General features: G+C 41.3%; 1 protein-coding gene across 2 annotated transcripts in view; it reads left to right on the top strand.

The window, feature by feature from the left end:
* The window catches only part of snx29 (sorting nexin 29), a 183218-nt gene that overhangs the window by 122995 nt on the left and 34547 nt on the right, over window positions 1-25676 (top strand). The window contains exon 19 of one of the 2 annotated variants that reach the window (XM_078280045.1): window positions 20573-20713. In XM_078280045.1, the coding sequence (XP_078136171.1) occupies window positions 20573-20713 (141 nt within the window). Of the gene's footprint in view, window positions 1-12216; window positions 12308-20572; window positions 20714-25676 lie in introns of those variants that run through there. The other variant, XM_078280046.1, reaches the window with a different exon arrangement.

The raw sequence follows: 25676 nt of genomic DNA, 5'->3' as shown, positions 1-25676 counted from the left end.
ACAACTCACTGACTGTTTTACATATACATTTGATAGAGATAAGTGCATACATTCTAAATGAGCAATTCTCTTTGATCAGCAAAAAAAGCTGAGCCTATATGTTTCCAAACTAAGTCAGGGGCTCACTGGAAACGTTCTTAAATACCGCCACAAACATAAGTATTATAACCCAAACTAGGATCTTTTCCTAAACCTAACTTAAGTAGCATTAGTTTTGTTTGAATTCACAACGGGACTCCTCCTAAAAAAAGGTGACGCCAAGGGTCCTGACCAAGCTAATGGCGACCTCTACCAATAGAATAGATGATAATGGCCTTCTGAACCTACTAGTAGGTGTAGCAGGCCCCTTCTAACCCATATCTACCGTATGAGACTTATAACCATTATTCTACTTCGTTTAAGAATGCTTGATTCTGATTGGCTGGGAGGAGGGCATTAACCCGGCAGGTTGCCCGCTGACTGAGCACAGCGTCATCAAATAGTAGATCAATACGCCGCTTGTATTTTTTTTTCTATCACAGAAATTTCAAACATGAGGTCCATTGTAAAAAATAAACCTTGTTTAAAAAAAAGTTTCTAAAATGTGTCGGAAATCTATCGGAGGGTCAGTCGATACATAGTTTCGCAAGCGAGATACAATGTAGCAACTACGTTATTAAACTAACGTTAGTGATCAGATGCAGCCTTGTGTGGTTGCTATAGAAACTAATTAACGTTAGCTACAGTTGAGCTAACGTTATTCGCCGTAGTTCTAAACATTACAGTGTTTTAAAAAATGGACGAAATTCATTGTCAATTTTAATATATTTGGAGGAGGGAAGACATTTGAGGACTGGTTAAAGAGCGACGAGGACGACGGAATGACAAAAGAAAAAGACAAGGCCCAGGGTACCCCGTTTCCGAGATCTGACAGATGAGGAGCTGCGTACAATTGAAGACGGGGCCCTTGAATCAAACACGAAAAAAGGCAACTGCCTTTGCTATCAAGGTTTTCACCGAGTGGAAGAGCCACCAGAAGGATAGACTGACAGTGTACATACTGACGCGGACGTGTGGTTGCTATAGAAACTAATTAGCTACAGCTGAGCTAACGTTATTCACCGTAGTTCTAAAGGGGACTACTTTTTGAGGGAGATGAACTCAAACAGAGTATACATTTAATAAGCATGCAATACGAATAAGAAAAAAGCATAATTATTAAAGTATTTGAATTGTTTTATTATGTTGGCAAGCAAGAAGTAGAATAAACGGGATAATCACCTCAAGGCAGGGCAATAAACAGTTTGATATGCCCGGCTTGTGGAAGGTTACCGCGAGTAAGCCGTCCACAAGCCGGGCATATCAAACTGTTTATTGCCCTGCCTTGAGGTGATTATCCCTTACATGATAACACACATTGAATGGAGTGATAATATTCGAAACAGGTGCACCCTCTATCTGTCCTTTACATTTCCGTTCTGAAAAGTGACTGCTTCACTGCTCCAAACACACACACTGCTAACATGCCAGTGATGTTAGGGCAGCATTAAAGTGGAAAGATAAGTCACCTTCATCTTTTTCTTTTTTAAGGACTCAGCTGGCAATGGAGCTAAATTTAAATAAAAGAGTTTTGGTCCAACAAACTCATTGGGTTTACTGCCTCTTTCATGGATTTAGCCCCTCATCATCATCCATCTCTCCACCTCTCTCCTCCTACTTTACTCTCCTTTCCTTTATCCTCCTACTTTACTCTCCTTTCCTTTATTGTGTGTGTCTCTTGTAATCAATCAGTCCTTTACTTTTTTTTCCTTCCCTATCTTTCGTCTTTGGGCTCTCTTTACCACTCTTTGGTCGATCTTCTCCCAATCATTTGGTGTTGCTCCTTATGATGAGTTCCAGGGCAGTGTGATAATAATGAATCACAATGTGTCTTCACACCACTTCCCAGATGAGACAAAGATGAACACTTCTCGGATGTATTTCATCCACGGAGGAGAAAATGAGTGCAAAGACCTATTTTGTTCAAATCTGCATGTACTTGTACTACCAAGCACAAATGGAATGCAGTGTGAATGTACATTAGAAAACGCAGCATGCCAGTGTTGAGAACTAGCACCTCTGATCCACAACTCACTGACTGTTTTACATATACATTTGATAGAGATAAGTGGATACATTCTAAATGAGCAATTCTCTTTGATCAGCAAAAAAAGCTGAGCCTATATGTTTCCAAACTAAGTCAGGGGCTCACTGGAAACGTTCTTAAATACCGCCACAAACATAAGTATTATAACCCAAACTAGGATCTTTTCCTAAACCTAACTTAAGTAGCATTAGTTTTGTTTGAATTCACAACGGGACTCCTCCTAAAAAAAGGTGACGCCAAGGGTCCTGACCAAGCTAATGGCGACCTCTACCAATAGAATAGATGATAATGGCCTTCTGAACCTACTAGTAGGTGTAGCAGGCCCCTTCTAACCCATATCTACCGTATGAGACTTATAACCAATGATAACACACATTGAATGGAGTGATAATATTCGAAACAGGTGCACCCTCTATCTGTCCTTTACATTTCCGTTTTATTCCTATAGAACTGAACTAGATTTAAAAGATACTGTAGGTAAAAATGTGCATGTGTCCGCTGCATTTTTTAAAGTACTGTACCTTTAACCATAGTAGTTTGCATACTCTGAAAGAAAGAGAATCATAGAGGGTCCCAATTAATAATAAGCAGTTGCATAAACCATCTTTAATATGCACCATATGAAACCACATAAATCAGCCACTCAATGAATAATTGAGACGTCCTCTTTGACACTCTCAGATGTGTGCACTGCTGCCTGCAAACCCATAGAGAAATGCAATGTGGGAAATTTTTGGGTATGGCCTGGTTAGCCTGGGAGACTTGTGGCTGCCAAGGCGGTTATCTTCGTTCCAGACCTGCTCAGTCGGAATCGCTCAGAACCAGAGATGGGGACTCGAGTCTGAGACTCAGACTCGAGTGACTCGAGTCTGAGACTCAGACTCGAGTCACGCTTAAGTCGCACAAACAGCTGACTTCAGACTTGACTCGGATTCGACCCAAAAGACTTCAGACTTGACTTGCGACTCGACTCAAAAGACTTCAGACTTGACTCGGACTCGAGCTCCGAGACTCGTCAACAACCTGTTTTCATGCAATTATTGCTTTTTAAATCAAAATGTATTCATGTATTTCTATTTTCTTTTATTGCCGCATATACGGGGAAACGTATGACGAGCTGCATGTCCCCTGCCCTTTGCCATAATGTGCAACGTAACGCATGCACCTATGTGCGCGCACTCACATATCAAAAAATGCATTGCCGATGGCGACACCAAATCCTCCTGGAGTTGTGCCTTTTCTCATTAGTTTTGCTTTCAGTAACTTGGTAAACAGTGGCAGTAAGCTAACAGCTACATGCAAAGTATGTGGCACCAAGATAAATGATGCCGGATCAACAACGTCGGACTTCATCAGGCATCTCAAAACGCACCTAAATAGGTCAGTCACTCACACACTAATGTGAAAAGAGACGTTACATTTAGCATATATCGTCACAGGTAACAAGCTAACCATCGCAAAGTGTTGTGTTAATGCTGAGAACAGGCTCATGCTTATAGTTAGTGGTTGCTGAGGCTAAGACATCCATGGCGCACAGGAGGCGGGACGCACGGATCCATCTCCCCAGGAACAAACGCTGTGCCGGGTGGGCAAACTCATGTGATGCGTAATTGATCCCGTGGATGATTTGTAGGCTATTAAGTGAACAAGGTGTACCCGGTCCACCAAACACTGGGCCGTCTTGACTGTCTTAATTCTGCACATAATTCTGTCGCTGTAGTCCTATTTACTGTTTCATTATTTCATCCATGCGTGGCGCAGCGGATCCGTGCGCACTGTCACCTGCCGTGGAGACGCTGGCCTCACTAACCTCTCCCCCTCTGAGTCGGGTCTCCCTCGCGCTGGAGCGTACTAACACTTAGAAAATAAATGGCATTACATCAGTGAGTTCAAACTGCTTATTGTGCGTAATTTGGACTGACACTGAGATGCATGTTGTTCTGTAAATGGTGTGGCGCTGCCACTTTTCGCTTGATTTCCACTTCGACATTAGACATTTTTTTGAGTGAAAGAGACGTTACATTTAGCATATATAATCACTGGTAACAAGCTAACCACCACAAAGTGTTGTGCTAATGCTGGGAACATGCAAATTGTATCTTTATAGTTGTATCCATATGATGTGACAGACTTAGGTTAATATTTCACCAGGTCCGAGGGCTAGAGGGATGTGTTAAGTAGACCCCATAAAGTTATCCTACAACTGATTTTGATACTGTACTGTATGGATGGTAGCTACAGGACATGTTTTGAATTCATAAGATTTAACAATACAGTGTTGGGGACAGATCAGATGGCCAGAGACTTGAGACTTGGACTTGTGGCAAAATACTTGAGACTTGACTTGAACTTGCCCCTCAAAGACTTGAGACTTGACTTGGACTCGAGCTCAAAGACTTGAGACTTGACTTGGACTTGCAAAAAATTACTTGTGAACATCTCTGCTCAGAACGCATGGCGATGGGCTACTTTAGCTATGCAGATGAGATAATACATCCATATGTATTAATGTGAACTTTGAGTGTGTGCGGTTAGCTGTGTGCCGGCGTTGCATTCAAAGACAGATAGATGTTCTGTTTTTTTTTATGTGGGTAATGCTGATGATGTGCATTTTTTCTGTGTGTGTGTTATCATGCACTTACAGGAATCTGGGTGTGTGTGTGGATGCGCATGTGAGTGATTATGGTTATGATAATGGCTGGTTGGTGACAGAGGGAGAAAACTATTATGTTGATGATGGTAATGATGAATGTTTTACAATGATGATGATAATTACAATCGTTGTCTTGGTCTTACATCCATCAGTCATAGATTAAACACTCTCGGGAAGACACAGAGGCTGCTTTTAACTGCAGCACGGGCACCACATCAACTTTAGCGTAATTTACATTACATTTCCATTTTAGGCACTTAAGTCAGTCCACTCCAGAGCGATTCACAATGCGGAGGTTGTGGTTCAGTGTCTTGTTAGACATAGATGTTTATGGGCTTTTGTTGGCAATGGCAGGGCTCAAAACGTTTGGCTCAAGGGGGACAATAAGAGCCTATACAATATAATGCTATATAATACAATAAACCTTCAATTAACACTGGCTCTGTGATCTTCAACAGGGGGTCCGCGAACCCCTAGGGGGTCCTCAAAGTCATTGCAGAGGGGCTGCTGAATTATTGTTTAATACATTTTTGAAATTTTTTGATGTTTGCTGCATCATGCCCCAAACCTGTATATTGAGTTGAGGTGTAACAACTTGGTTCAGTCTTGGACCCAAATGGAGAAAGGCGAGGAGATGGCAGTAGTTGGTATAAAGGAATTTAATCACAACACAAGGAGACTTACAGACCACGTAAGTAGATCCAGAATCCTGAAGCACAGGGAAAAACCCGGAAGACAAAAACTCGGGGGGAAATTCCAGGATGCATGGGGAAACACCAGGAACACACAATTCTGCTGGCAGGAAAAAGAATGACGACAAACCAACACCAGACACAGACTAAATACACAAGGTAACGAGGGACAGGTGACATGCGGGCTGAGGAACAGGTGAGACACATCAGTGCAGGGCAGACAATCACGAAGGCGAGGAAATACAAGGCAGGAAGTAAAACAAGACATGACACAGGAGAAACAGACACTACAAAGTAAAACAGGAAACTGAAGCATAAAAACACACACAAGGATGGAACTAGGAAAACAAAACCATAGACCGAACACGGGTAAAACATAACCATGAACAAATAACAGGGAAACAGTAACACACATGGAATTAATTGACAAAATAACACAGGAAAAACCCCAGCTGAAAACCAAAACCATGACATCACTCTGATGATAGGTTGCTGCCGATTTGTTTCATCATGCCGAATCTTTTTGTCTGCACATCATCTGGATTTGAACCCTGCTTAACATGGCAAAGACAAACTGAGCTGCACGGTCTAATGAAGGTGTCTTTGACGGTGAAGTCCTGCTGTGTCACTTTATCAGCGAGCTGCCCTCCAATAAAAACTTCAAAGGTGCGTTGTTAGCGGGTGGAAATGGGATATGAGAGCTGGAGTGGGGACTTGGCTCGGCCCTCCAGGGTGGCGGAATCAGGATTCGGCTGGTGACGGTGATGTCCCTTTGAGGGAGTCAGGAAGGGACTGTGATGATCTCTGCTTTAGCCTCCAGACATCTGATTAGATATTGGGCTGTCAGTAGGCCCATTTTGTTTGTGTCTCTAATTGTCTGCATCTCCTTCTCATGCTTCATTTCCCCCACCAATCCGTGTTCCCCTCCCCTCTTCTTTCTTTCACTCTCATTGAGGCCTACTTTGCTCTACTATCCTCCACTCCCCACCCTTACCCTCAATCATTTGCTCACTGGCTTCGTTACTATGCTCAAAGCCAATTTTGACAGAGGGCAGAGAGAAAGACTTTCCTAGAGCTTTTTGAGTAGAGACAGAGTTGTTAGTCAAGTGTTGGAGGGGTAACACACAAAGAGGAGGAGTGGGAGGGAGGGAGGGAGGGAGTTGACAGCAAAAGGGAGTGGGAGATGAAGAGAACGGAATAACGGCAGCAATTGTGATAAAAGACAGAGATAAGAGATGTGGTTTGTCCTGTTTTCCTCCTGCTGCGGCGTCTTTTCCAAGGTAGCCTCCAACTTAGAAGTTGAGTGCTCATATCTGGTTACCACCCGCTGGTCTTAAAGAACTTGTGCTGAGCCCTCAAGTGATAAAAAGCTTACAGTGTCTGGTGTATTGATGGCTGTTCTATATGAGGAAGAGAGAAAAAAGAAAGAGCTGTTGTTTTTTTTTCTTCCAATGTCTACAAAACCATATAGGGAGGGATTCTTTGTCCAGCATTCTCAGGAGTGGTAACATGCTGACTTTTTAACAGACTTTACTCAATAGGTCTTCACTTCTTTCTTTGGACGAGTGCAGTGACCGTTCAAAACGTGCCTGTTCAGAACGGGCTGATTGTATGGTCCTTTGGTATTGCTGCTTGCAGGTTTCTAAAGAACCGCTCATACAAACAACTTCACACTCAGCACTGCACTTCCTCGGCTCCTGAGCAATACAACTGCCATGACATAGATGAATAGTTGAGTAGAATAGAGCATACGCGTAATTTGCTAATAGCTAGCTGGTTGGGACAAGGCTATTTCAGGGAACAAAAGCGTTCATTCTGAAAGTTACGTCGCTGATGCTTGAAAAGTTTGAGTTTGCTAAATGTAGTCTATATTCACGAAGTACCACTTCTGGGATTTCTCCGTTCCGCCGGAAATTCCGCCGGATGTCACTCTTTTCGGCCGGATGTATGTTCCGCTTTCTTTGTGTTGTAATTTAAACTCCTGGATTCATGAGGACTGTGGTTAACTGCTCCTCAGATCTCTGCAGGGTAAATCCAGACAGCTAGCTAGACTATCTGTCCAATCTGAGTTTTCTGTTGCACGACTAAAACAACTTTTGAACGTACACGTTCTACCAAAACAAGTTCCTTCCCGAGGCTATTTTGTAGCGGCACCGTGGCTCTGCCCGGTGCATAGCACCGCCCAAGACGATTGTGATTGGTTTAAAGAAATGCCAATAAACCAGAGCACGTTTTTTTCCCATCCCAGAATGCTGTGTGGACTAGCCAGACCCTCCTCCGCAGCGCTGTGGAGGAAGGTCTGGCAATGCGAAACTAGCTAAAATGTAACATCTCCTGGCTCTGCGGTCTCTCTTTCTTCATCTCTGGCATGTATTCATTCCAATATGATCTCTGTTTGTGGTCTGTGTTTAGAACTGGGATTACCTGAGTTGACATCCTTTTTCCATGAAGTGTTTGCATGATTTTGTCTCCCGTATGCATTTTTGAATAACACAACTGATAAAGCATTCTTATTAGGCTGCAGTCTGCTAACCAGCGCTATTCTTTTTAAAAAAAACTCTCTCTTTCAAAAGCAGCAATATGCACTCAGGGATTGGTAGCAGGCGTGGCATTGTTTGCCGAGATTTGTAGAGTGTGATGTGACATTTTCTTCAATTCAAAGAGAAAACTATAAAACAGAATATTATAATAACAATAAGCCCCTTTCCCATTTATTTTTTTACAGGGATGTAGGAAGAGCTTGAGTAGTCATAAAATGTGTGGAAAAATCAGTTAGGAAATACCAGCTGCTCCTTTTTCATATTTTACAGACTAATGGAAGCAACACAAAAGTGATCTATTGATGTGAGAGCCACATATTCCAATATACAGGAGATGGCGTGTTAAAAAAAAGAACTAAAATATAGTTCCTTCTATTCTGTAGTCCGTTAAAAGCACATAGGAGTTACTCCTTATTTGCCACGACTTCTTCTTCCTGGTACATTTTCTTATGGTGGGAGAATAACTCAAGGGTAAGGTCATTGCTGAGGCAGATTTGAGAGAAGGTTGTCTATTTGCCTCTGCATTTAATAGCTCACCTCTTCCTCATAAAGCTCCGGCAACCTCCCTGGAGCAGAGACAGAGGGTGTAGGACACACTAAAGGTGAATACCTTTGTTTTATCTGCCAAAATAAATATCTCATCCCTTATCGGTAGACGGGGTGTAGTTATACGTGCATGACCGAAGGCATACGGTGTTGGAAAGTGGAGCTTGCTCTATACAGAGTTTTATATTCCTGCCAACACCCCTGAATCTATTGGCGCTCACCCACCGATAGTACCAGCTCTACTCTACTCGGCTCGACTCGGCCGCGGTGCCCCGTCCTCCATTTCCCATTGCAGATTTAGTACTGCCTCATGCGTGAGGCGAGCATGGCTGGTCGTCATAGCGACGCCGCAGGAAACTGCCATGACCTAACGCGACACACACACAGAACGTGGAAGGTGTGTTGTTTTTGATTCTCGGCATGTGGTTGTTGCCACAGCCAGAAGACAAATTTTGTTTCAAAAGAAGCTGGAGGCAGCAAAAAAACACAGTTGGCTTAAATATTTAAAAATGGCGGGTTTGTTCAGGACACCCCCGTCTGTCGCTAAGCAATGATGACGCAGTGATTAGTGACTATTCTGTCACGACCAATCAGTAGTCCGCAGGTTTTCACTTCACCTTTTGGTATCGCCTCAGCTCGCTTGGAACCTCGACGTAGGTGATACTAAGAAAAGTACCTGTTGGCAGGTACCAGGGACTTTGGAAAACCCAAAAGGCAATTAGAGGTGAGTCGAGCAGGTACCATGTAATGGAAAAACGCTATATGAATCAAGTTAATCAAAAGGATACACTAGTATTTTGGTGTAGCAGCTTTCACTTAGCAACAGAACAATGGAGTTTGGATTATTTTGGTCATGACACCACAATGATACTGGATTTGTTTAATTTCTTCATTAATATTCCCATTTAATCAGAAGCAAATTATTTAAAAGCCAGCACACTCATCAGAAGAACGCTTAGTTTATTTTCCATCCACACGCCTTCTCCTCTTTACTTTTCCTTTTTTTCCCCCCCGCCCTTGCACCTATTTTTCTCGTTCTTCTTTAACTGTAGCTGCCCCTTGTCTTGAATGTCTGTAGTTCCTCTTCCTCCTCTCCACTCTCACTACAGCAATCTTCCACCTTCCTATTCCTCCTCCTCCTGCTTCTGCATCCCCTGGCTCTTCTCCTCGCAGTGATTCATCCTATAGGATGTCAGGAGCAGCAGAGGTCTAAAATAAACACTTTTACTGCAGTCAAGGTAGTAATCACCCTCTCTCTGTCTTTGGCATTGTCTCTACATGTCTGTTGTTTTTTTCTCTATTTCTTTTTTTCTGGATTTCTCTCTGTGTTTGCCTCATTGTAGGGTTTCTCTTTTTCTGTAAATGCTTTTTTTTACTCAATTATTTCTTCTTTTTTGAAAACCCCTAGTGACTTGAGGAGTTCTCATTTCTGATGATGATGATGATGTGTTGATTTAATATGTTTATGAGAGATATGACAGGAAATGAGATTGCATTAGTATTCAAATACATTAGCTGTGTTTGAAACAGTTCCCTCATTCACTCACTCGCTACTCCCTATATAGTGCTTATTAAATAGGGAACTATATAGGGAATGACCAAACGAGATTTCGGACACTACACTGACAACACATCGTTGCGTGACTTGCGTCAGTAGATGCGCCGGTTATGGGTGTGAAGGAGGCGGGCGCGCCCAGCATCATGTAAACAAACCCAATCAAAAATACTTCTAATAAGTCCCTGAAACAAACCGAGCACGCAGGAGTAGAGCTGAAGATCTTTGCCCGAACCCGACGGGACCCAACAGGTTCTTAATTTCTATCATTTTACACGAGCTCGGAACGGCCTCAGGCTTGCGCTCCGGTTTGCGCGGTAAATGAGAGGTCAGGTGATGCGTTTCGATTAGTGCGAAAATGGATTCTGAGGAGGTGAAACGGAGGCTGGCATCTGGCGATTACGTTTTTGGTTGCACCGGCAAAGAAAGCAAAGTCTGAGGTGTGGAAAACTTTAAGCCTATTTAGAGTGCTGAGATGTTACAATGTCACAGAGGACTTATTTTATTTCTTTGTTCCAACTTCCAAGTGGCCTATAGCCTACGTTAGTCATGAATACATGATGTTAAAAAATGTATAAATGGCAAAAGAGCTGTGTGCGTGCGCACATTTGAATAATGTCGGGCTGTAAACGGGTTCGGCCTTTTAAAAAGCTATCAATCAAAATGTACTTGTCGGGCTCGGGCCGAATTCTGTCGGGCTCGGGCCGTGTCGGGCCGAACTTTTAAGGCCTGATTACAGCTCTACGCAGGAGGATAGTAAAAGGTTGTATATATACTCAGTTTTCGTGGTTGCTTCTGCTTCTTCTTTTCCTCTGGGTAAAAACGGCTGCGCTGCATTGTGGTATACGGATGTTAAATGTAGGGTACATCGTATGTACACTCAAATTAGCTGTGCATTGTGGGTATTTTATAGTGGACTGTATAGTGAAAGTATGAAAGTGTTAAGTTTAGCAGGTCTAATGTTTACCATGGTTTCCATGTTAGTTTAGAGGGGTTAGCTTTCTAACTAGCACAAACTTCTAAGCCCAGCTATGGGTGTGGGAAATTCGTTTAGCAGGTATTCGGTTAGAAACTGTTAGGATAATTATTTATCAAAGAATAGACAGAAACACAAGTTCTTCTCAAAGTTCATTTTTACTTGCGCAAGCAAGGAGCCAGTTTACAGCACTCATTTCAAAGTACAGAAAGTTATCCTTCAACAGCAGCTTTTTCTAAGCAAAACTGAAGTCATAATACAAAATGATGTTGTTGTCTCCCACAAGGTCAGGAAGTGGCTCCCAGGAGTTTTCTCGTGAGAATGTCAGCAGTATTATGGCTTCCATCATGCGAACAGTTTAATATTAACAGAGAAAAAGAAGAGTTGTTTAATTTTTTTCTAACAGAAACAGACAACTTGCAATTTTGACCTGACGATGGCGCAAGATGTCAAGGCCATTACCAAACGTATTACAGTTCATCACATCTCTGGGACATGAATCAACACCACAAAGTTCAACCTCATGGTGGCCCTAGAGGAAAAGTCACCAAAGTCTGTAGAATTCATCCTCTGGGGAAAATGAATGGCTGTTTAAAAAGGTCATGGTAATCCGTCCAGTAGTTGTTGAGATATTTCAGTCTGGACCAAAGTGGTGGACTGAGAGACTAACACTGTCAACCTTAAAGCCGCGCTGCTAGCATGGCTAAAAAGTACATTGCTTGCCTGGATGAGGGGTTGCAGGCCCATTCATGTCTTTCCTTTGCACTGGTCCTTTGATATGTCATCTCTCTCTCTCTGTATCTATCTATCTATCTATCTTTCTTTTTCTCTCTCTAAAACTCTAAATGGATTCTATTTTCTGCCTAATTGGGCAAATGTTTTGGTCTGAATGATCTGTGAAGAGGGAGGGGGATGACATGAGGCTCTGCTGTCTTTGCTTTGGTTTGACTCATTCTCTTCTTTTGCTCACTCCTTTCCTCTTTGTTACTAACAACACACACACACACCTTTAAAGACATCCTGATACCTCTAATGTCTTTCTGGCGCTCCAAAGCCAAAGTTTTTTTTTATTTGTATTTATTTATTTATTTTTTAATTATTATTGGGGGCTTATCTCTTTATTCGATAGTGACAGTCTACAGGAACGGGGGGAGAGAAAGAGAGGGGAAGACATGCAGCAAAGGGCCGCAGGTCGGATTCGAACCCGGACATTCTACCGGGTGAGAATGAATTTTTTATTTTTTTGGGGGGGGGGGGGCCCCAGTAATTACTTTACTTAATTTACTAGTAGTTTCTCTAGTAAAAAAGAGAAAAGGAAAAGAAAACCCATTAATTTCTTTCTGCAATTTGTTGTAGTCTTTCTGTTGTTTCTTTCTTTGTCGCTTCCTTCCGGTCTGATTAACACCTTTAACCAGCGTGACATTGTCTTTAAAGTCAACCGGGACATCATGAAACAATGGATGGATTTTGTCTCGTTGTGCTTTTGAATCTGTGGTAGGTGGTAGTTGTCGTTACTTCATGCTAATGAAGCACACATCCAAATGAGCAAGAGGTCTCTCTGCGTGGGTCTCCTGTGGTGCTGGAAATGGGTTTGCATTCCGTTTTTTTTTTATATATTTTTTTTTACTACAGCGTGGGAACTCCTACAGTACTCCTGTCAGATGGGGGGACAGCAGACCAGGGTCTTCTTCTCAGAAGAGGTATAGCAGGGAGAGAGAGACATCATTATCAGCTGCACTTTCTGCAATTCTCAGCTGTGGCTCCTGACTACTCCCAGTTCCACCTGCTTGTTGGAATACCCTCAGGCTAAAGATCCAGTTAAATGTCAAGCAAAGAAAAAGCTGCAATTATCCGTTCAGACTTCCCCGTGTCAGATCTTTATTTCTGTCGTTTTTTTCACGGCGCGCAAGTACTCTTTTCCTCAGGAAGCTGTCGTACTGTGTCCGTTACCCTGCTGAAGGCCACAGAGATGTAGGTTTCCTTCATGTGTGCAGTTTGAATGTTCGCCTCAGCTTGTTGTGGCTTTCTACAGTACCTGGTGCTGGAACTTCTTCATGCATGCAATTAGAAACTTTGAATGGTGCTTTTTTGTGGATGCGTTTATGTAGACCTCAGGCCAGCTTCCCGTGCTGAGGTGTCTGCTAATGGGGGATCTTAATGAATAAGTTAAAGCACATGCTAGCCTTTTTAAGCAGACTGGGAAAACACAGAGCATAGCTTTTATCATAGTGTCACTATCCAGGCGTAGTTAATGTAATAGTGATAACCGCCAGCATAACCGTTTGGAGTTTGATAGAGTGATTGGGCCTCATTTAAGAGCCTCGTAGGAACCGGTTTGTTCCTAAGTGGCACATACAAGTAATTTAAGATTCGTCAATTTTCTTGTACTCAAGACTTTTCTTTGAGGTTACGAATGAAATTCATGAGAATTGAGACGTGTTGTAAGAGTCATGTTCTTGTTCGACTTCAAAATAAGAATCACTTAATATGATTAAACTTGAAGTTTAGTGATACAGACATAACCTAAAAATAAAACAAAACAAACAATGCAATTTCTATTGGCGTTCTTACGCATGGCAATTTAAAGGCTGCAGTTCAGTAGTTGTTGAGATAATTCTCTCACTCAGACAGCTGCCTCCGGGTCTTTACGCAGGTTGCTGTCCAGAGGGATCATCACCTTCTTTATAATATTTTCTCGTCCATCTCCGTGACTGTCGCATCCCTCTTACCGCCCCTAACTGAAGTTATGGACCAACCACTTTGCTTTAGTGAGATGCTTTTAACATCTAACTTCATGTCAAACAAATTCCTTCTTTACTTCTGTCACAGTACGACGCTGCTCTGACGACACGTCATTGGCAGCTGAATTATTGATTTCAACCAGGTCTAACCTGGTGTCACGTTCCCATTACTGCACGAGCACATTGAGCAATTTGTCCCGAGAATGAACGCTGATTGTAAGGATAAGGATGAGAATGCAAAAAAACGTTCTTGCATGAGGCCCATGTTGTTGTAAAGCATATATTACAGTGTATACATTTTAACAGCTAAATCTTGTGATGTAGGTATCCTGTATTTCAGGGCCCATTTTGGGCGTTATCTGTTTCCTTCAGATAACGGTGGAGATAACATCTCTCCAGTGAAGGCAAGAAAAAAGTTTGATGCACACCGGGAATGTCATCCAGAAATGTCAACAGTAAACAAACAGTGTAGACGTCTCCCCAGACTCAACACAGTGAGCACTTCTTTCTAGACTCCGTTTTATGCAATGATGTTCTGTACTATAGAGTGAGAAATCCATCTGCAAGAGGCAGAGACAGCTTTCTGCTCCTACATTAGTCTCAATAGACAAAAGTGCACTGCGGTGACTGTGTAAGGCATGTAGTGTTACAGTACGACTAAGGAGCAGCACTTTTTCTTGACCTTTCATTTTGCTACAATACAACCTGAAGCTGAATGCAGGGAGTTTTTCCCTGAAGTAGGTGAGCCAATTTTGTGGCAAAAGTCGGTGTACCAAAGAAGTAAATTACAGCACTTCCCTACTAAAGCAAAAAACCTCTCTTTGCATCATAAATTGCTGATACTTCAGGAACCAAAAGGTGGATTTTCCTTCTGATATTGAGGTTATATTTTCATCAAACGTATTATTATGCTTTTTTCTCATAAGCCATTTCAATGGCGACAATAGGACTGTGTCCATTAAGTCGAACTTTCAACGACAGCCAAAACCCATCAACCCTTCTTCCAGTGAACCCTGATTAGAGGCCCTATCCCTGTTTGAAGACGGCTTTTTTTATTGGAGATATCAAAGCGCGGTGCTCAAATATTCCCAGATGCCGCAGTGTTGATGTCGCCAAGATTTTTGTCGGAGATAATGAAAGACTATTTGCGATTAGTCAGGAGGAAAGAGAGCTCTGTGTATGTGTGTGTGTGTGTGTGTGCATGTGCGTGCGCGTGCATGTGTGTTGCCCTAAATAAGTATGCCAATGAGACGGTGTGAAGTGGATTAAGCTCGCTGTGCTAATACCGCCATATGTGTGGAGCCATTTGATGTCTGAGGAACTGCAGACACTATGGGACTAATTCCATCGTCACGTCTTTGCTAATGCAGCTCCTAATGTGTTTTCAGACCCAAGACACTATATGTGGCTATGGAACATTTCGTACAATACATAAGGACATTTGCACCCACTGCCCTCTGGTCTTTGCATGAATTTGTTTGCAAAGCTACCATACATACATGCATACCTCTTTACGTACACGTAGCTAGTTATTTGTCATGCTTGTCAGGGCTTTATGTTCAGCAGGGTTTTTTCAGCCGACCATATGGAATATTTAAAAGCACAAACCTTGTTTTCAGCATGGGAATACAGTACATCATGAAAATGTCTAGCCCTCTACTTACTTACTTATCCTGCAGTAATTACACAGCGTTGCCTTCACTATGACATTGACGTGGCATGTTTTTACAGAGATGGAGCGATTAAGGCAAGTATGCAATACTTTTAGATGTGTGGAAATTCAGCGCTCCACTTTTTTTATTTTGCACACTTCTGTATGACATTATGAAGGTGACTTAGATGTGCTTCTGCGGGTCGGACCCAAAGTGCTGAGATGACAAGTCTCCAGTCCATTAGAGGCCTTGTCTGCTCCCATCTCGTCAACCACTACTGTCATTTACCAGATTTGCGTGTACCTTTCGGTGCAGTTGCTGCTCTTCATACAAGTTACTGTAGATCAGGTTTTTTCAAAAGTCTGATACTGGGGCCAAATAATTCTGCTTTACATCACAGAGTAGTGAATGAATATATATATATATATATATATATATATATATATATATATATATATATATAATATTTTTTTTTTTCATTATGGATAATCTTTTATTATTCTGTCATGCATAAAAAAGAAATCCCCAAACAGGCTTACAAGACCCCATTATTTACAACAAAAATAATAAATTACATATTAAATTAAACAAATAAACCTTCTTGTCGTTTTTTGCCAACGCTTAAGGGACAAAAGTCACCAACCTATACACATTCAATTTAAACCACCACTCCATTTTATCGTTCGGTACCAAAACATTTCTGGATTTTGAACAGACATTTAAGATGGATGTTCTTTACACATCATAATACAATACAGACAATACAAAAGAAAATGGGATTCATTCTCAACTTCTCCTAATTCACATAATTCGCACAACCCTTTATCTTCTTGGATGTTTCTAAACCTACCTACTTCAATGGCAGGGGGAAGGATTCCTGTATATAACTGAGCCACTAACAACCTCGGACTCCTCGATAAGTTTGCTGTAACATAAACTTCAGGACCTTAATAAAATAAATGTAAATAAATAAATAAATTTTATTCATATAGTGCTTTTTGCAACACTCAAAGACACTTTACAGAGTTTTTAAAAGGAAATACACATATTACAAAAAAATGTTATATGTAATGTTTGATTTGAATATAAGTTTGTACTTTTGGTTGTAGTAGTTTTCATTCAGGATATATGTATTCATACCACTTTATAAAAATCGTATTACCCTTCTACATTCTACTATTCTGTGATTAGACTGTCGAAAAAGTAAGCGCTAATTGATAAAGACACAAAGAAGCAACCTTCTTTCTCACCTCCCACATACCCAGATGTCCATTTAAATGATGGTACATGCTTTTAGATCATTCTATCCATCTATACTGTGAAGTGTCATTTTCACATATCTTTTTATAACATTAACGGTGTCTAGACGCGTCTGTCAGCGAGACGTTTAGGACAGCTAATAACAAAGCCTCAGCTGTCAGTCTCCTCTTAATGGCTGTCCAAAAATGTCCGTCATAATGTGTTTGAGGTTGACATAAACACAAAATGTGGTAACAGTTCTTGTACTGAAGCTCTGGCAGTTTGTTGTGTGCACCTCTGAAAAGGGCATTACATGACATTGAATGTCTTTTAAGAAGGGTGCCTTAGAGCCATATAATGTCACAGACCCAACTGCCTCATGCATTTCATAATAATGATGATATGTAGAATAGTTACTTCTTTTATTAGCCACGCTAGCGGCGTGGATCTATGGATGACTATAGCCGTTTTCCGACCAAGTAGTTACAGGAATGTAGTTATAGGAAAAGTCCACTTCTAAACAGATCTACTAACTACTCTCCCCCAAAAACGTTTTTTCCATTTGCATTCGCACTGGCCAAGTGGCCATAGGGACTATAGGAGGGGTAAGGGAGTGATGCAAGCACGGCAACGGTCTTTATAGCGTTAAAATCAGAAAACAAATATACCAAATACACCAAAAAAAAGTATGAACTAAATACTAAATCTAATGTATATAGCATATTTGTCGTAATTTAAACAAGTCTCCCAAAGAGAAACGTGTATCTCTCTCTCCCCCGCCTCTACCTGCTGCACTGTGTGTGTGTGTGTGTGTGTGTGTGTGTGTGTGTGTGAGTGACGGCTGGCCTGCGAGTTTTGTCAAGCCCACAGGACACGCTTGTGGAGTTTAACTCCGAAAAGACAGTTAACCACAGGTTCCCGTTAATCTTATGATGGACATGTGTTGTAATATTTAAACAAATGAACCGTCAACAGCGAAATAAAAGCCTCTTATTTACGAGAGCGGTCTGAGAGACCTCCAGCGTACCTCGGGGTCTCTGAGCATGACTGGCCGAGCGACGAGCTAGCGGCCCCGACAGGCGCCTGCTGGCTGTCGCCTCACTTCATGGAGCTTCTCAACTCCGAAAAACATTGAAGCAAATTGTCAATTTGGCATCAAATTTTCGCAAGACTGCATATATTCCAAATCTAAGCAGTTGGTTTCTCGCCTAAAACGTTGTAAGAAGTGAATTTAATGATGAATAACATGGCGAAAATGTTAAAATTGTCCCATTGTTGATCTGTCTGTACCGGAAACCCGACCCTCATTGACCTAGGTTCATATGCTGAAAAGGGAAAAGAGAAAAGACCCTGCCCTGAAGTAGGAGCTGAAAGAGTTACAGGAACTGTGGCCAGAGGAACTTAAAAATCCCCAAATTGGTCCAGTCGAAACACAAGAAAAAAAGGGTTCTAGGAATTTTATGTTCTAGGAACTGCAAAAATCCCTCCGGTCGGGCTAGTGTTGGTCTGTCGGTAGGTGGTAGGAGGACTGAAATATCACGACATCTGTGTGATGGATTGCTATGAAATTTTATATAGACATTCATGGTCCAGAGAGGAAGAATCCTAAGGACTTCTCTGGAAGGACCTAAGGATCCTCTTAGGGCTGGGCAATATATCAATATTATATAGATATCATGATAAGGGACTAGATAACGTCTTAGATTTTGGATAGCGTAATATCGTAATATGGCAAGTGTTGACTTTTCCTGGTTTTAAAGGCTGCATTACAGTAAAGTGATCTGAGTCTGAACTTACCAGACTGTTCCAGCTGTTCTATCACAAAAATCCTTGATTATGCGGCACGTTTTCTTAAAAAATGCGATGGAATATGCGGGATATTTATGCAATTTTATGCGATGAAATTGCTGGAACTTGCATCATGGCTTCATCGCGGGGTTTGCAGCTTTTCGATGATGTTCACGTCGCATAATTACGTCACTTCATAATGTTCCCATGGCAACAGGGGAAAATGGCGGCTCTTGTGTGAAGTAAACGCAACATTTTTCAACTTTCTGCTAAGATATATGTGACTTTTTTGCAACGAAAATGCGGGGATTATGAAATCATGCAAGCCCCGCATATTTTGCGTGGAAATCGGCAATTTATGCGGCGAAAGTGCGGCGTATTTGAAAAAATGTGGCCCCCGCATAAATATGGAGACTTTGGCTGATTATGCATTGAATTATGCAATCGCATAATCACGTTTTTCTGGAGGGACTGTAAATGGGTCAAAGTTTTGTACAGATGTGATACTTGTTTAAAGGCTTTCATAGTGTAGCTTGAGAGAGAAGTTCAAACCCTGCGTACTTTCTCACCTCCGTGGAGCAGCTCAACAGTCGACTATACAGAGGTTGAACTGGGCAGCGCTGTGGGAATGTGTGTGTGAGTGCTGACCAACTGCATGCGGGAATGTGTGTGTGAGTGCTAAAAAACTGCATGCCTGCTCGCTTGGTCAACTTATTCTGACTGTAAGCCTACAGATTGTAAGTTAACGTTTAAGAAATGAAAAGTTATGTTAAAGATGACTATCAATGTATAGTTGAATGTTTCTGCTCAGTTTGGTGTTGAAAATCATTTTGCTAGAGAAAGACCTGTTAAAGGAGGCATCAAATCCATTCTTGTTTCTTGACTTTATGTGTGTAACTTCTTGCTGATGGTGACAGAGCAGGAGGAAGAAAACATGCATTTCAACATTATGGCACAGATGTTCTTGGCTTTGTTTATTTCACTTTTTTGATTTGCCTGGTAGGGGGGGGGCTTTGTATAGGTACATTTGGTCGATTTTTAAATCAATTTCTGCTTTCATGTACCTCAGTTAAGTCTGTATTTTTTGGTGTTGGGCATTTATAAAATTGAATTCTGAAAAGCCTTTCTGCTTCTCTTTTGTCTCTGTGTATTTCCTGTTTTCTACTGTGAAAATGGAACGCATCTCTTGCTCTTTTTCTTTCTCTCTTTCTGGTAATAGGCTCAGCTCTCCTCCTCTCTCTGCTCCCTCTATCTTTCGCGAGTCTGAATAAAGCAGCTAATGGTGCATGGAAATGGTGGCACCACCGTCACGCCTATAAACAGACCTTTTTCTCTGTTATGTGTTGCAGTGTGTAAGTGAAAGTACACATTTACAAGGCTGAGAGGAAGTCATTCTTTCACCCATCTCATTCATTTATTGTAAGGCCCGGTAAGAGCTTAGTGACAAATATGTCAACTGCAAAAAAAAGATAAAAGGCTATTAGACACATAATAATAACAGTGTGCTATTGTTTTTCTTTGTTCTTTATCTTTTAGAATATTTGAAAACTCATAGTTCGTTTCAGTTTGACTCTACATTATATGCTTTTTTATATTTATACTTATTTAATATCTCATTTATACTTATACTTATTTAATTGAATTTTAGTTTATTGACAGATACTTTGCCAAAGCAATGGCGGAAACAATGTTAGAGACCTTTTTTAATTCTTTTTTCTTTTACTCCGTAACGGATTTGATTTTGAATGTATCAAAGTACAATACTTCAAACAAAACATACTTAAGTAAAAGTAAAATTACAGATTTTAAAAACTATTAAAAAGTGAAAGTACAAAAAAACTACTCAATTACAATAACATGAGTAATTGTAAGTAGTTACTTTCCACCTCTGCTGCTGATGAATGCGATGATGATGATGATTGTGATGAAGATAATTGTGATGATGATGATGATTGTGATGATGATTGTGGTGATGATGATTGTGATGATGATGATGATTGTGATGATGATGATGATTGTGATGGTGATGATTGTGATGATGATGATGTGTCTTACCTGTCCTCAGGTCTACATCCGTATCCTGGACAACGAGTGGAATGTGTACAGGCGTTACACTGAGTTCAGGGAGCTCCACAACCACCTCAGGACCCAGTTTCCACAGGTGGACACCTTCAACTTCCCACCCAAGAAAGCCATAGGGAACAAGGTGAGCTGTTAGACTGACTATTTGTGCTTTTCTCTGGGACTCAACCTCATCAGTAGAGTGGTGGTACATGAAGAGCAATGTTTCACCTCCTGCTGATAATTATGGACAAAATATGCAAAAAAATATTATTTGAAACAATTGGCCCTTGATTTCAGACAGAGGTAGACACAAGCAGATTTATCACTTCTAGTAATCAACGGTTGATGTTATTAGCAGATTTAAATAGCTGTAGCTAGCTGGCTAATGTTAGCTGCGGGAGTTGGTTGAAAAACATCTTTTCCGATTCGATCAGAAGCTGATTTATTAATGTTTCCAGCGTACTCGTTTAAAATGAGTCTTATAAAAGGGGTCTTAATTGTGCACTTGATTGCTACATACATTGTATTGTGCTAAAAGACCAGGAACCTCAGAATTCAGTTGAGAAAAATCTCTTTTTCATAATCGTCTATTTATAGAAGATATGAATGCTATACTGTTTTGAAAACATTAGATCTTCAGCTTTCATAAACCAACGGTGTGTTGTCCAAACTATGTCTTATTATTACAAATTATTTTAACAATAAAGTCATACTAATATAAACTTTGTAAATATAAGAAGAAGTTGTGATCAAAAGATGCAATACGATTTTCTCGTCCGTGTCATATGATATGCTCGGTATCGCTCTGCACAGATCTGACACCGGCCCGCCTGCTCCTATCCCCGGCTCCATGGAGCTCTGTGCACCACAAAGGCAGCAGTGTTGGTGGCACGGCCCCAGGAACATTAACCTTATATTTTTTTGCTTCATAAAATGTACGCAAATTTCCAAACATGTAGGATATCCCTACAGGCATTCCTGTAATCTTATGTCGCAACATCTGATGTATTAATAATTTAGGTATTATTATCAGCTAGAGCGTGCAGTGCGTGCTTGACGCCACCGTTTACAGAACGTTATCGTTCAGCGGCGTGGATACTCACATCGTTATAGTTATGGTTACAGCCCTCAACTCAATCAATGAATGACGGCTACGTTAGCGGCCGCTGCACGCTCGTGTGTATGTGTGAATGTGATATGTGAAAATCTGCCTGGGTGCCATGTAGCAGTGAAAACGTGGAATGGAGTTTTTGTTGATTTGGGTATTCTTTCAATAAGCAAGCGGAATGAATTTGATAATGAAGCACTGACACAGCATCCTGAGTGGAAAGATGGGGCGGGGGTCTAAACTTATCAATTTAAAAAGTCATATAAAGATGACTCTAAATTACACCTGTTTGGAAGACAGAGGAAAATTTGGCTAGCCGGCTCAACTGCAACCAAGAAAATGATAGCTCAGCCCCCCCCTTAACTGCCAGACTCCTCCTCTTGCTGACACACACACGCACGCACACAACCTCACTCTTCATCTCCAGAGGACAGTCAGTGCTCCAGATCCCATGGCTCACTTACCTGTGTACTTACTAGGAGAACAGCCCTCCCTCTCTCCTCCTCACCCCTCGCCTCTCTCCCTCCTTTTTAATCCTGTTCTCCTCTGTTCCCCTCCAACCTTTGGGAGATAATTTGGTTCTGACCCCGATTCTCTGGCTGCTTGGATTTGACGATGTCGCAGCCAAAAAATGTGGCCTGACATCCCCACCTTCAAAGACGCTGTGCTTTCACGGCTAGAAACTGGACTGAACGCTGATGTGCAGGGGCTGCAAGTGTGTGGGTGTGAAGGTGTGTGTGTGTGTGTGTGTGTGTGGGTCTGCAGGACTGTGGAGGAGCCAGTGTCTATCAAAAGCCTAGGCAGTCTGTGTCACTGTGTCTCGGAAAGCTCTCTGAAAGCCCATTGCACTGCAGGTTTGTGTGAATTATTGGTTTTCTCCATCTCCAGGAAGTCGGCCATCACTCACAGAAAGCAGCCCTGGCTTTGTTGCTCACTGACAACATTTTAAAGCAGGAGCACCGCATGCAGCTGACAAGACCAACACACACTGAAGCCTTGCCTTCCACTTCCTGTTAAAGTCTAACAGGTTTATCAGAGTAACTTAACACCACACATTTCATTTCCTGACCTTGCTGCAGTCATGTGGAGGTGTTCTTAGGATGTAGTTAGTACACCGTGATGTCACTGTTGTGCGTGTGGTTAGAGGTGCAGCAGACTTATAACTTTTAACCAGAAGAGTTCAGTGAAAAATTATTTTCGGGGTTTAATATCTATGTTACAGTGGCAATTCAATAATCACGATTATTTAACATGAATACTCATTGACCTTTAGAAAGATGTTGCATAGTTTTTTTTTTACTTAAAAAGCAGTTAAACTTATCAACAGTGAAAACACCTAAAAGTTTTTGAATTCCCCTTTAAAATAAATTATATTAAAAAATATATTCAAATGTTGGCTGATAAGTTTAGCCTTCGGAAGGGGCGAAAGTGTGCGTCATTCAGAACACAAGACAAAATAAGAGTTTACTTACAAAACGTAATGTGCAAAAATAATAGTTTTTCTTGATTGCATTGTTTTTATGATCACTAGGAGCTGAAATCGTCAGTCCAAATTAGATTTATTACATTTCAATTCAGTCATTCTGAATAACAGGCATAAATAATAGAGGTTGTCAGACACCAGCATCTTCCCCTCTGTTGTCTTCGTTTAATTTCAGTTGCATTTCCTCAGTATTTTCTTCTTATAATACACAAATATTTGTTTTCTTTCCCCCCCCGGCTGAATCTTTATTTTTGTACCCAAATTACCTGTACCTCCGTTTGCCATTATGTTTTTTTGTGTCTTTTTATTTTGAGTGAATTTATTTTCATCAGCCTCTTGAGGTCTCTTCCTAACCCACACAGTTTCTATGTTAACAGTTTTTAGTACTTTAGTACAAATATACAATGCACAGTGATGATGTTCAAGTCAGGTTGCACTGTGGAGACCAGCTTTCCTGTTGATACATTTGTCTCCCAGTTTGATGCTAAAATCCCCAATACAGTCAACATGTAGACCAGGGGCGATTCTAGGATCAGACCTTTAGGGGGGGCTCAGCTCAGCCCCTAACGAGAATGTGACATGGATACAGTGCCTTGTTAGTGTTTGTGCAGAAAGTTAGGCGAACAGCTTTGGCTGGTATTTTCTTTCTGCTTTCTTATTTTTACTGCCTGTACAAAAAAATCCCACATTTCTACACAGATGTCTGGTCCACTCACAAACGTATACTCAAATTGGGGGGAAATTCTCCCTAAGGCGATGCCGTAGTAACCATCTAAAGATCAACTTTTTGAAAATGAATTAAACATCCATGCATTCAACAGCTTTGCAACTTTCAACAAAGTATAGACTCAGTTGAGGGGAGTCTTTCATACACCACAAACTAGTGGATAGTATGAAAACCTTCATGCTGTAAAACTAATCAAATGTAATAATTTCCTCAGATTACTAAAATGAGCTGCTATAGCAACAGACGTTTTGGAGAACTTTGCCAACAAAAAACAGAACTCACGGCCTTAGGCCAGACTGAAATGGAATGAGGGAGCAGGTGGAGGGCTTTATAGCTCAAAGATTTGATAAGTACCAGATTGGTGTGTGTGTGTGTGTGTGTGTGTGTGTGTGTGTGTGTGTGTACGTGTGCATGCAAAACATGAATTTATCTGTGAAAGCTGAAGCTGCACAACATAAAAGAACAGTTGTACTGTGTATGTGTGAGAAAGGAGCTCTGTGTGCAGGGGGATGTGTGTGTGAAAAACACTACTATTCTCGCTGAAAAGGTGTGGGTGTGCATGTTTTTATACCTCAGAAGTGAGTCTCTGCACCACGGAGTGTGTATTTTCTGTATTCAGGTGTGTGTGTATGTGTGTTGTGTTCTTCGTGATCAGCAGGCCTGCCGTGCTGAGTTTCCCTGTTCTTTCAATCCAGTCAGTGTTTCTTTGGAGTTCTCTTGGAACATTTTGGAGTGTTTGGAACTCCTTCTTCAGGTGAAGTAGGGAGCAGTGCTGCTATAGAGAAGAGAGAAGCGGCCCACGAGATTTTACTCAAACACAAATGCTGAAATTTTAAATGGGCTTAAATGGAGCTAATATTACTGGTTTCAAATAGTACTTATAGTTTTGTTAAAGTAAACAGAAATCTAAATCATTTGTAACTTGTAGATAAAATGCCACTCAGTAAACCCTGGTGATCATCTTCACTTTATGATTGTTTTAGTGGTGTCCAGCCTTCAGCCTGTCTCCCATGGCAATGGCAGTGGCATTTTAATTTGTATAGCACCTTTCATTACATGTAAACCCAAAGTGCTTAACATTAAAAATAGCAAAAACATCAGAACAAGGCATTAACATAATTAAGAATACAGTATAAGCATCAACATAACATAACATGACAATATACAAAGACAAAACAAAACATACAAGTGCGACCATACAAATTCACTCACACTCTCACACACACACACACACACACACACACACACACACACACACACACACACACACACACAGTGCGTTTCACTGTCTTTGTGGGGACCCGTCATTGACATAATGCATTCCCTAGCCCCTTACCTTAACCTTAACCATCACAACTAAATGCCTAACCTTAACCCTTACCCTTACCCTAACCATAACCTAATTCTAACCCTAATCCTAAAACCAAGTCTTAACCCTCAAACAGCCCTTTGAACTTGTGGGGTCCAGCATTTTGGACCCCACAAAGCTGTCCGGACCCCACAAGTATACTGTATTCCCAGTTTTTGGACCCCACGAATATAGTTAAGCAAGAACACACACACACACACACACAAACACACACACACACACACACACACACACACACACACACACACACACACACACACACAGAACAATTGATTGGGTGCCTTCTCTGTTTTGGTCCGTAACCTGCATTGTCCTAACATTGGGGGATTATGTATAAAATGGGAAACTGTATATCCAATAAACTTCCTTAAAGCTACAATAAGAGTCAGCACTTAAACCATAGTCATTGTTTCTTTTA

The sequence above is a fragment of the Sander vitreus genome, chromosome 21 (genome assembly GCF_031162955.1).
Source record: "Sander vitreus isolate 19-12246 chromosome 21, sanVit1, whole genome shotgun sequence".
NCBI classification, from domain to species: domain Eukaryota; kingdom Metazoa; phylum Chordata; class Actinopteri; order Perciformes; family Percidae; genus Sander; species Sander vitreus.
The sequence above is the reverse complement of the archived record's forward strand: the minus strand, read 5'-3'. Positions and strand labels throughout refer to the sequence as shown.